General features: G+C 28.3%; 1 protein-coding gene across 1 annotated transcript in view; it reads right to left on the reverse strand.

Moving 5' to 3' along the window:
* Positions 1-2308: 2308 nt before the first annotated feature.
* The window catches only part of ERp60 (disulfide-isomerase A3), a 29044-nt gene continuing 18136 nt past the window's right edge, over positions 2309-13216 (reverse strand). The window contains exons 9-13 of the mRNA XM_087169500.1: positions 12086-12188; positions 8588-8716; positions 5973-6049; positions 5403-5460; positions 2309-2690 (exon numbers count right to left, since the gene is read on the reverse strand). Of these exons, the coding sequence (XP_087025626.1) occupies positions 2586-2690; positions 5403-5460; positions 5973-6049; positions 8588-8716; positions 12086-12188 (472 nt within the window). The 3' untranslated portion in view covers positions 2309-2585. The remainder of the gene's footprint in view (positions 2691-5402; positions 5461-5972; positions 6050-8587; positions 8717-12085; positions 12189-13216) is intronic.

Consider the following 13216-nt stretch of genomic DNA (forward strand, 5'->3'; position numbering starts at 1 on the left):
ACTCCTTATATGCTAAAAGGGAAAGTATAGACTCCTGAATATAATAAAAATCAAAAAAAGAATATCCCAAAATTTAAACTTCAATATGTAAAACGGACACCAAAAGTTATACAGTCAAAACCCGCTATAGTGAACGAAATGTTCGGTCCCGTGCCTTGCTCTACACGGATGTTATTTTTTGTGGATATAGTGAACCAAATAAGTGAGGAAGTTGGATATAATTAACTTTTTTCTGTCTTCGACTGATTTTTTGAAACAATTTTTTGTAATAATTTGGAAATTTCTACTTCAAATTAAATACATAGACCGATTTTCAAAACCATCTATAGAGGGGAATGTAGCGATAAGCATTTTTTCTTGTTTGCTTCTTTTATCTCACTTTCCCATCCTTAAGCAAACCAAGCAGATGTTTCCAACCCAGGCAGACGATGCACCTGTAAGGTGTCAGTGTGATCAATATGCATTTTCTGTCAGAGGGAATGAGCAATTATTCATTATTGGTTAAAGGGTTGGACACTAATATGTGTTGATAAGGCCCTCATTTCAACTCCTTTTTGCTATCAGTTCAGTTAAAAAAAAATCCTGCAAACAAGTGTCTCAAATTTGACTATGGCGAGCAGTAAACGTAAAACGTTCTCCATTGAGAATAAAATGGGCATAATCAGAAAAATTGAAAATGGATGCAATCAAGCTGATATTTGCGGGGAATATAAACTATCCAAATCTGAAGTTCGTAACATATGAAAAAATAGGCAATTAATAATTTCTGCTCACGATAAAAATTTAGACGGCGGGAAAAAGCAGATCAGAAGAATGTTGAAGAAGAATTACTGAAGTGGTTCACCAATCGAAGAAGCCACAATCTTCCAGGATCTGGACAAATGTCGATGAATTTGAAAAGCGATTTTATGAGACTACTTTTATGTGCTCGAATGGCAGGTTAGAAAGGTTTAAAAAGCGGAATAACAGAAATTTAGGAAAAATTATATGAGAGTCGGGATGTGTTTCCATATCTGAAGTTGAGGATTGCTCATCAGCTAAAGATTACAAATTTTTTTTTGCACGCAAGACGAAGAGTAATAAAAAACAACATATTTTTTAGTCATATTGCCTGCGTAACGGATATACTGAACTCCCGGTTATAGTGAACCGAAATTTTGGTCCCTTGAAGGTTCACTATAGCGGGGTTTGACTGTATTCTAAAAAAAATTCTAAAAGAGAAAAAATGTTCAGAAATTCAAAATCTTTACCTAGAGTAAAAATTAGTTTTTTTGTTGATATTATATAAATCTTTTAATGATGTTTGTTGTTGATGGTCAGTATTAAGATTCCAATCGTCATATTGACAGGGTGCATAGCCAAATCTTTCAAAAATAAGCACTTTTTAAGCATTCAAAAAATATTTTTAAGACCGAAATACATTAACAAATAGAAATAATTTTCAAAGAATTTACATGAGCATGACAAAATAACTAGCTTTGGACAAAGAACTCTTTTTCTTGATTCTATTAGCCAGCCTAAAAAGAACGTGAGATTTTTGGTTTGATATCAGAGGGTGGAAAATGAAGCTTGAAACTGAGAATATTGCAAAACGCAGCCGAGTTGCACATGAAAGTGCAATAATCTCACCAAAACTAGCTCGGTAATCGCACATGCGGACCTAAACTTATTTCATCAAACCTGAAAAAGGATTGGCGCTTTCATATGCTACAGTCCGAATGAATTGTGAAACCGCGAATAAAACCAGTCTAATGAATTGCAAAACCACACTTTTGTGTAATACATGGCGAAAATCGCCATGGCAAAGAAAAAATTCTCTTTAAAAAGGGGATAATAAGATTTTATGTTGCACTATGGTTTAAGAGACTCTTACAAGCTAATTTTGACACATGTAGAAAATACATTTGTGCTCCCAATTCTTGCTTTTATTCTCAAACTCAGCAGCACGACAGTCTATTTAGGGCCAAGGCCTACAGTGGCCATCTCAGTTTTCTTGACCTTTGGGCTCTGGTGTGCCAGAGCAGATGTTTCAGTTGGGTAGTCAGCCCAACTCGAAATCCCCAGTGTTTAGCTCCCAAATATGCTTGGTACTCATTTTATCAACCCACTGAACTTGTTATTACTAACAGTAATTTTTTGTAGAGAATTTTATCTTTAAACAGCTACATTTTTTTTTAAAACAATGTCAACACACACAAGGGATTTATTTAAAAACAAGTCCTTTGAGAAATAATGTTAGGAATTTCCTCCATTAGATTTTTCAAAAGGTAGGAGGGAAGGAAAAAATAAAAGTCAGCACAAGCAAGGCGTAATGAAAAAGATTTCAATATTTATTATTATATCCAGTGATGGTTTCTTCTCAAGAAAAAGATGAAATTGGAAATATTGTAGATGAGAGGTTATAAATAAGTCTTGACAATTATATATAAAAAAGAACAAAGTAGCTTTATTTAAAAAAAAAAAAAAAAAGAGCACTTTTCGGTCCCTCAACTTTAGAAAAAACAGAGAACAGGATGATGCCTACATTATTTGTTCAATCAATATATTACAACATGAGACATGAGATACTATGGCATAATGAAGTCCTATAGCTCTTCTTTCTTCTTCTTTCCAGATCTGTCGTACGATTTTAATTCACTGGTCGCGTGCTTGGAAATGTAATTGATGAAATCGTTCAAGTCCCTGCCTCCCTGTAACAAAAATAAACATAACACAATTATGACTTTTGCTTGCAGCAAGTTCATTATCAATTTTTTTCTGTCAAAAATGCATGGAAAAAAATTTAACAGTATGCAAAATCTTAAAGAAATAAATTATACAAGGTGCGTAGTCTAATCTTTCAACAAAAAATAAGCACTCAAAAAATATTTTTAGGCACTATATACATTAACAAAAAGCAAAATAATTTTGAAAGACTTCACATGATTATGATAAAATAACCAGTTTCTGACAAAAAAACTCTTTTCTTGATTATATTAGCCATTATAAAATGTTCAAAAGATTTTTAGGTTCAATATCAGAGGGTGGAAAATGAAGTCTGAAATTGAGAATATATTGCAAAATGCAGCAGAGTTGCACACGAGAGTGCAATAATGTTACCGCACTCAGATCAGTAGACACACATACAGACTCACAAGTATTTCAACAAACAGGTAAAATGATTGTCGCTTTCATATTAAGGGAAAATTTGGAGAATTTTCTAAAATTTACAAGAACCAGAATTTTTACTATACCAATTAGAAACTGGTAAAATAGAGTAGTATACTGGTAAATCCAGTAGAGTTGGTAACTGTGTTAGCATTGAAAAAAAAAAAAAAAAAAAAAAAAAAAAAAAAAAAAAACAATCATAAACAAATACAAAAGAAATACAGAGGAATGTAACAAGCAGGGACTAATCTTATTTTTGCACTATATTTGAATAAAAATTAACAAGATAATTTGGAATAATCCCTTCAACGTAGAGGCAAATGCTAGAAATGGTCAAAATAATTATGCTTTTTTAGAACACAATAAAATGATATTGAAGCATATAGATACTGCAGAAATATTTTTAAAGATATTTTGAAGAAAATTTATAATACATAAATCATTTTTATCAAACCACTCACTGATTTGAATCACTTTGATGCCCGACTCTACAGAATACGGTTTTATTATTTCTGACACTGTAGGGTTCAGAGTCTTTAAAATTCCCATGTTTTCATGAAAATCTCAATTTCTGACTTTTTTAATTCATTATACGCACTTTAAAACAGTGTGAGAATTAATAGATTTAATAATTTACTTAGGTTTAACAGCTTTTACATGAACATATTCAGTTATTTTACTATAAGTTATCTCCTTGTTTCAAAATGTCATTACTTTTTGAATTCTAGAATTTAAATAATTTCTTATCAAGAGATTATCTGATTGTTTAATATTCTAGTTAAAACTTCAGTTTGTTTCAATATATTTGCAATGGAATACAAAATTTTTAATTGGATGTTCGCAAATTTTAAATGCAATTAAACATTTTAAATGATTTAATCATTTTAAAAATTAAGTGCTTATCAAATTGTTTTTGGTGAAAAATAATTTTACATACACTGTATAAAGAGATAGTTTGAATTTTCCATTTGCATTATATTATTTTAGGAAAAAGTTTCGATGGCTAAAAATTTAGGAGTCTCATTTAAGACGTAGATGGGGGGAAAAAAATTGAAGAGGAAACTCAAAATTAACAATGAAAAACAGAAAACAAAGATAAAAAGCAAAACGAGAAAAACAGAGGTAGACAAGAGGCAAGACAGAGCAGGCTGCATTTTCAAGCACTACTGGAAAATGGGGAGGAACTCTTGTAGCTAACAAGGGAATGATCGTGCAGGTTAACAATCGAAGATTCTAACAATGAGCAGCAATAGACCCCTATGATGAACAAATCTATTTGGTTCCCTTCATTTTAATTTATACTACAGGGTGCATAGCCAAATCTTTCAACAAAAAATAAGCACCTTTTAAGTACTTAAGCATCCAAAATATTTTAAGTACTATATACATTAACAAAATAACTAGTTTCTGACAAAGAACTTTTTTCTTGATTATATTAGCTATTATAAAATTATAGATTTTTTTGGTTCAATATCAGAAGGTGGAAAATGAGGCCTGAAATGCAATGATCTTGCAAAATGCAGCAGAGGTGCACATTGCAATAATCTCACCAAACCCAGCTCAGTCAACGCACATACGGACTCTCTAACAAATGGATTTTGTTTGGATGAATTGTGAAAAGGTTGAAAAGAACAATGTGAAAAGCATGCTTTTGCATAATACGTGGAGAAAATACACATGGTAAAGAAAAAAAATCTCATTTTTGAAAAGGAAAAATTAAGCACTTTTTAAAAACACCAAATGAAAAAAGCATCTTTAAAGGCTTTTAAATACCGAAAATTGAAAACAAGCACCTTTAAGCACTTTTTAAAAACGTATGTACTATAACCTAGTATTATACTATAATGTACTATAGCCTAGTTATGCCAAGTCTTTCTTTTCTTTGAAGTTCATTTCCCAGAAGCTAATTTTACTTTTATTCTTTTTTATTTCAATTAGTTTTAATGAGTAAATTTTTCTAGACTACTCACAATTAATGTTTCATAAGGTGCTTTACAATAAGCAAGTCACTGTACTAGGCTCACTACAAGCAACCTGAATTAAATTAGGGCTAATTCATCAAAGAATAACATACTTTCTAATTAGCGTAAAAGGCTCATTGCAATACGCCTGAAAATGTTAGTCAACTTGTTTGATTTATTGTAAACTGACAAAAGCTGGATATTTACCAATTTTAAGGGAGACAGATAACATACGGATAAAGTTAGCAAAATCTAAATTACTTAAATTAAAAAATGAATTTTAATAAACCTTACCTCATATTTCTTGGGAGTAGTTTTGTGGGTTTTTGGTACCCAATATAAGGTAGGGAACCTGAAAAAGAAACAAAATTTTTATTAAATTACAGCAATTAGTCCAAGTAGTAGAAGATCTTATACAAAAGCAAAGTATTAATGTATAGCCATATTGAAATTATATTGAAGATTTTAACAAATATTTTAAGTTCAAAAAAAAAAAAATCTTTGCAATATTAACTAATATAATAAAAAATTTTCAATACCAGAAATTTAGATTCCTTAGTCAATTGCTTTGCTGGTTATAATTTTTTCAAAAAAAACCTTTTACTTATATTTTTTGGTAACCCTTGAAGTATCAATTTCACAAAATATTTTTAATTACTAATTTTTCCCCCCAATTTCTGAAAATTTTACATTAACATTCATTAAACATTACCTGGACACTTGAACATAATTTAATACAAAATGCCTCTGTTAAAAATAATTTCTCTAATTATATCAAAATTGAGAAATCATTTATGTATATAAAAAAAAGAGACTATTTTGACATGATTAAATATAGGTTTCTATCGATGACATAATACTAACCCATGCACTTCAAATGTAGGTGGGACATCATTCGCAGTAGCGTCCATTTTAACAATAAGAACATCTTCATTGGCAAGCTGTAGAAGAAAAATATTAGAAAATAAAGTTTTTATTTAATAAGTACTCTCATATTATTCAATTAAGACGTAAGAAATTAAATTGATCTAAAAATGAAACCAATTGATTTACATAAATTAGAACGAAATAAACATACACTCCTAGAACTCTGAGGAACAAGATATGTTTTCCAAATTATGGATTTTACTTTTAAAATTTATTAAATAGTAAAAAATACATATAATCTTACTGCTTCAAATATTTTAAAAAAGGCTTGATTCAATGAAATATCCTTTCAAAACAAATACAAACCTTGAAAACACAGACAGACACAAATTAACTGTGTGTAAATAAGTTCATATATTTTGTGAAATAGGTTCAGATAATGTATTGCAAGCAAATTATGAGCATCCTGGCAACAGAAAAACATGTTTGTGTTTCGAAGGATGGTAATTGGATATTTCACAGTTTTCTAATGTTTCATCCTGGTTCTAATTCCTACGTTATGAAAATTGCCAATAATGTTAAAGGTCTCAAATTTTATATTCAAATACAAAAAAAAAAATTTCTTCTCGAAATAGAGCACCCTTTTTTAGTTTTCTTTAAAAAAAATTAAAAAAAAGTCTTTTATTAAATTGGAACATTGTATAGACTAACTGCATTACGACATTGAAATAAAATTAATCTTAAAAATATCAGAAAGTAACTCACTATCTTACAATATTAAAAATTTAGTTAAGAGTTATTTATATTTGTAAAGTAAACTAAAAAATATAAAAGGGAAAAACATTTTATCGTAGTTCATATACTAGTAGGAGTGCACAACCTTTTTCAAATGAAATGTTGCATCCCCTAATACTTAATCATGCTGATGGCAATTTAATTTCAGGGTTCCCACTAAATTTAAAAAAATAAATAATAATAAATAAAAAAAATAGACTTTTCCAGGTATCCCAGGTAAATTTCAATGAAAATTGAGACCATATTTTCACCAGAAAAATTTGATTCTATTATTTGTAATGACAAATTAGATTTTCCGTGTAAAAAGATATTAAGAGAGGAAGGGAACAATTTCAGTTAGACTAAAATGTGAAATTTTTAAACAATTAATTGTAATAGATGTTAGAATTATTTAACTCCAATCTCAATAACTGATTACTGTTACTGACAATTTAATTTAATAATTGGTTAATTTTCAAGTATGATATAGGAATATTCCAGTTTTTTCTCTTTTAAATTGCAAATTTTCCTGACTATTCACTGATTTTTGAATGTAAACTAAAATTCCCTGTCCTGCGGGAACTCTGCCATTTTTATATAAAGAGTGTTTCAGACAATTTCTTTTTATTATCTTAATTTTTTTATCAGTAAGCTTGGTAATATATTTGCACTAGTAACAAACAAATTAACCAATTTTAGTTTGTTCAGCCTTTGAAATTTTAACCTCTAAGCAAATAATTAAACAAATGAAGTACAAAGTTAAGAAATTTCTGTAACGAAATAAAAGCAATTTCTGTAACGAAGCAACTGCAAATTTCATTATTTCCATCCACAAAGCTAGTGTGGTTTATAAAGAATTGCCATTTATAGAATTGTGTAACATAGGCTGAAAATTTTGTACCTTTCTACACCCCCACCACACACAGCAATGATGTTACTATCACAGTTGATGACGGGGAGTCTAAACTGATTGTGGTTGAACTAATGAAAATGTTGAACAGAATATGGTGAAAACTACGCTTTGAGCAACAGTGACAGTATTTGACATGACTAAGAAAAAATTTTGGGAAAAAGAAAACTAAGCTATTTTTACAAATTACCAATAAAAACAGCACCTTTAGGGGTTTTTACAAACAAAAAGCAAAAACATGCACGTTTAAGAACTTTTTAAAAACATAGAATTAAAGAATTCTACATCTATAGTTTTTTTTAAAAATTATACAATTTTATTCTATGCACAAAGGTTCTCTTTTTTGTAAACACAAAATGCTTCTGTTACTTTAAATAAACATATTTGCTACTATTAAAAATGTCTTTCAGAAAGGTATTAGTGTTAGGGAAAATTGTTGCAGAGAACACGTAAAAATTCTGTTACAGGGATTAGTGACATAAATTATATTACTAATCTTTAAGTTAAGCGTTACACATAAAAATCCAATTACCCTATAAAGTACTTTCCTCAAGTACATTGGTCTTTAGGTTTATTTTCAATAACTTAAATACATGATTACAGAAGTGCATCAGAAGAAAAAAAAATTATTCAAAAACTTAATATAGCACAAATTCTATTTTTTTATTTTTAGTGCTGTTTTATGCAAAAGTTGTTAAACATTTAATTTAGGAGGATGGTAGAGACTAAAAAGAAATGTTGGAAATCTATGCTCTGAATACATTAAATGTCGATTTAAAGTGAGAGTAAAAACAAATTTCTTGCACAGTTTTAAATAATTAAAATGTGACGACTAATTCTGAACTTGCAATAATTTACTATAAACAGACATGTTCCAGTTCAATTATTTTTCCATAAGCCAATTTTGGAACAAAAGCTTATAACTTACTTCTTTTCCTAACTCTTCATAAGTTGGAGCCAATTTCTTACAATGTCCGCACCAAGGAGCATAAAATTCAATTAAAACATCTTTATCGCTATCAATCACTAATTCTTGGAAATTTCTGGCAACAGCAACCTAAATAAAAATTAAACATTGTAATTGACTATGATCTGTGTCATTTTTAAATTTTACTATTTTCTCTCAAATTGAAATGATAGGTATATAACCAAAACTGTTATACTAGCATCTTCATATTTATAGATTTTAAATTTAAAAAACAGTAAAGAAAGAATCAAAGCAATAAAATAGCTGAAAAAAATACAAAAGCAAGTAATTTTTTTCCCTGCAGAATTATATTCTAAAGATACTTTTCTTGTTCATCAGAAAGGAAAGAAATACTCCTAATTTTTCTGTTCTCATTTCGGAATTAAAAAAATTCACCAATGACTGGCTTGCTTCAGCTAGAATTTTAAATTGATAAAAAAAATAAAAAAATCCTGACATCACAGTAGTTTAAAAAGATAATTCACTCTGGAAATGTTTTTTCTTTCATCTTTTGAAAGAACACCATAATTTTTAAAGAACATTACAAAAACATTTTATATTTTAATAAAATAGGACTGTGAGTGTGGATTTTATTACAAATTCAGATATTCAGAACACCATGAAATTGGGGGGGGGGGGGGAGTAAATTCCATTTTAAAAATTAGATCTTTTGGCAACCTAAATCGATTTTCAATGACTTTTTTAAAAAAAAAATAGTTAACAATCTCGACATTTCATACAAATTTTGTTCAATACAGAAATTCATGACTTTCCAGTTGCACAGATACACTACATATTTTTCATTTGAGAACACACATATGCTCAACATTGAAAGATTTGAACATGTTCTTAGAATTCTTTTTTTTAAAGTTACATTCTTATTTCCAGCTCAAATTTTTTTTTATTTTTTTGTCATTTTAAATGTGTCCTCTTCTTGATTGAAAACTGATGTGCAAGATTCATAATTCCTTTTCACAAAATATTACACATGCAAATTCTTTTGAATATGCACACCTGCCAACATTGGAGAAATAAAATAAGATTTTCATCATGACATTCTTTCGGCTACTAGTAAAGTTTTAATACATCATGATTAATAGTCAGAGAAATTCAAAATTGAAAATAATATAAGCACTTACATTTAGCAAAACAAAAAATATGTTTAAAAATCTTAACCTAAAACAATTTTTTAAACCGTTATTTATAATTACTTAAAGTATAAACACTAAACATACTGCAGTAGCACCAAAAAGTTAGATTCGAATCTCACAAAAGAGATTTAAACTTTTCGTGATGTAATACCAGAATTTTAAAAAAAAAGAAGAAAGAAAATCAATTGCATTAAATGCGAACGATAAAAAAAAGATTGAAACACGGATATAAGATGGTATGGAGCACACTGAAAAGAGATTCCTGTAATTCGAAATTTCCATGTCTTAATATATTAAAAACATTTTTGATCTAATTGTAGGCAAAAAAAAGGGAAGAAAATATATCACACTAATTAAACAATTCTTGTTTAAAATCAGAGTTAGCAATATTGCTACTCATTAAAATATAAGTTTAAAACATGAAAAAACAACCATTTTTCAAGCAAAAAAATGGTATGTTTACAGTTTTGTAATTACGTTCAAATCAGTTTCATACGTCTATATTTATTTCAGTAGTTCATTAATTCTTTCTAGGCAAAGTTAGTATGGAATTCTTGTTTGCAAATTAACTGAAAAATCATGTGCCTGTGCATGTCTTAATATTGTAATGTTAAAAACCATGAGAGAATCAATTTAATTAACTGCAATTTAAAAAAATGTCGAAACACAGATTTACTATGTTACCGAGCACATTGAAAAGTGATTATCGAAATGAGAGATTTGAAACTTCCATGTCGTAGTATATTAAAAATTGATTAGAATCTAATGATTCTAATATGACTGATCTAATTATAATCAAATAAAAAAACAGGGACATATACACCAGAGTGATTAAATAATTCTGTTACAAATCTGAGTTTGCGACAAAACTGCTACTCATTAAAATATAATTAGGAAGAAAAAAACTATATTTCTAACTAATTATCTTTTAAAATGTTTTTTATTTTAGAATAACTTTTAAGATTACCAATTTCATATTTTTGTGTTAGCCTCAGTAGATCATTAATTCTATTAAATTTTTTTATCAAGGTTGCCACTCAAATCTGGTGGGGAAAAAAAATTGCCTGTGTTTTCCCTGTACACAATATAGTTAGAAGAAACACACAATTTCAGTAGTCTTATGTGAGCTATATTGGGCTAACTATATTAGTTTTAATTACTGGAAAAACTTGGAGGGAAAAAAAAGGAACAGCTGAACATACTTAAATAATGCTATAGTAGATGAAAATAGTTTAGTATACAATAGCTCAAATCCCTGTATTTTCGAAGTTTGTAAAAAAAAAAATTCCCTGTATTTTTTCCTGTTAGTTTAGATAATTTTTAAATTCCCTGTATTTTCCAGGTTTATTCCTGTGGAGTGGTAATCCTGATTATGAAATGTTTTTCCTTTTAAGTTTATTTCTTTAGATGGAACATTTTTCTATAACAAATCTTAAAAAAGGGCAAATAAATGCCTCATTAAGAGGTTGAATGCCACACTTATTTTTAATGGCTTGCCCATCTGGCCAAAATGATTTTCTCAATATGTATTGCATTAATTTTCTTCAAACCATTTCAGTAATGATAATATAAAAAATTAAAAGCATTAAAAAGTTATTCGGATTGTGTGCTTCTAATAATCTTGACTTTGCTGGTCACTGGTGACCACTGTGGAGTTACGAACAAACTCAGTGGCATTCAACGTGTTGAGATTTTGATTGAGCAAGAAAATTTAAAATTTAGATTACCGAAATTCCTAGAATTTTTTTTAAAAAATATAAATTTATTTGTGGAAGTTAACAAATCAATGGCCAAGAGACTCTCGGAATTCTGCGAATTAACAGAAGAATCACATGCAGTATTTATTTTTACAATTAAGTTCGATAGAATAGTTGCCTGAACAAGTAAATACTCAAATGCACGATTCAAATCTTCCATATTGTTTTAAATAGAGAAATTTAAAAACCATGTGAAAAATCAATATCAGTAACTGCTAAAAATACAATAGAAACATGACATTGATTTACGATACTATTAGCGTAAATTAAGTACTTCAAAAAGTGATTATCTAAATGCATGATTCAAATATTATTGTAAACTTCTGTAGAAAAGAAAACTAAAATTTTTTTACTTTTCAAAATAAAAGTCTTTCTGCAAGAACTCTAACGTTCTGCAATAATGTCTCCATGTCGCCGCGATTCTGCCACGTGTCATATGCATTTTAAGATTTATGACTAATTTCACAACAAAACATATTCACAATTTTAAAAAAATCATGAAAAATACACAAAGGAAATTAATTAAGATTAAGCAAAAAATGACATCTTACTTTAACAGGCCCATCATTGTCGTCTGGTAGGTCTTCAGATTTCAGATGAGGTTCTAAAGAACCAGCCAAGAAGTCTTTGACAAATGATTCAAAATTTTCAACACTAAAAAAACAATTAAAGTATTATTTAATAACCATCATTGATTAGATAACCCAATTTTTTGGTTTAGGTCTACTGATGCTCATCTCCGATATACAATACAAATTGTGCTTACAGTTATAAATAACATCTATTTTCATAATCAAATTAAATACAGTATAAATACTCCAAACAACTCTCAGATAATGTGTAAGAGGCATTTCTAAATAGCCAAACTTAGTACATATTTCAATTTCATTACATTAAATAATGTGTGTTTGATAAATCATTAATGAAAATCCTGATGTGTGTTTGATAAATCATTAATGAAAATCCTGATGTGTGCTTGATAAATCATTAATGTAAATCATGATGTGTGCTTGATAAATCATTTTAATGTAAATCATGATGTGTGCTTGATAAATCATTTTAATGTAAATCATGATGTGTGCTTGATAAATCATTTTAATGTAAATCATGATGTGTGCTTGATAAATCATTTTAATGTAAATCATGATGTGTGTTTGATAAATCATTTTAATGTAAATCATGTGTGTTTGATAAATCATTTTAATGTATATCATGTGTGTTTGATAAATCATTTTAATGTATATCATGTGTGTTTGATAAATCATTTTAATGTATATCATGTGTGTTTGATAAATCATTTTAATGTATATCATGTGTGTTTGATAAATCATTTTAATGTATATCATGTGTGTTTGATAAATCATTTTAATGAAAATCATGATGCGTGATTTATAAAATACCTTAATACGAATCCTGATGAGAAATTAGCATCATTCACTTAAACAACATTTGATATGCTTTATTAATCATTTTCATTTGAATCCTAATTCCTAGAACATTTTATATGAATTCCTATCCATAAATCCAGAATCAGTTTAATGTAAATCATGATGCTTATTCAGAATTCATGAAATCTGGAACTAAATTTTATTTATTAGCAATAAACACTAAATTTAAAGATCTGATTTAATATGATAAATTAATAAATCATCTTATAAAAATTTAAAAAAAAAAAAAAAAAA

The sequence above is a fragment of the Parasteatoda tepidariorum genome, chromosome 8 (assembly GCF_982258835.1).
Source record: "Parasteatoda tepidariorum strain Cologne lab strain chromosome 8, Ptep-v5.0, whole genome shotgun sequence".
NCBI classification, from domain to species: Eukaryota; Metazoa; Arthropoda; class Arachnida; order Araneae; family Theridiidae; genus Parasteatoda; species Parasteatoda tepidariorum.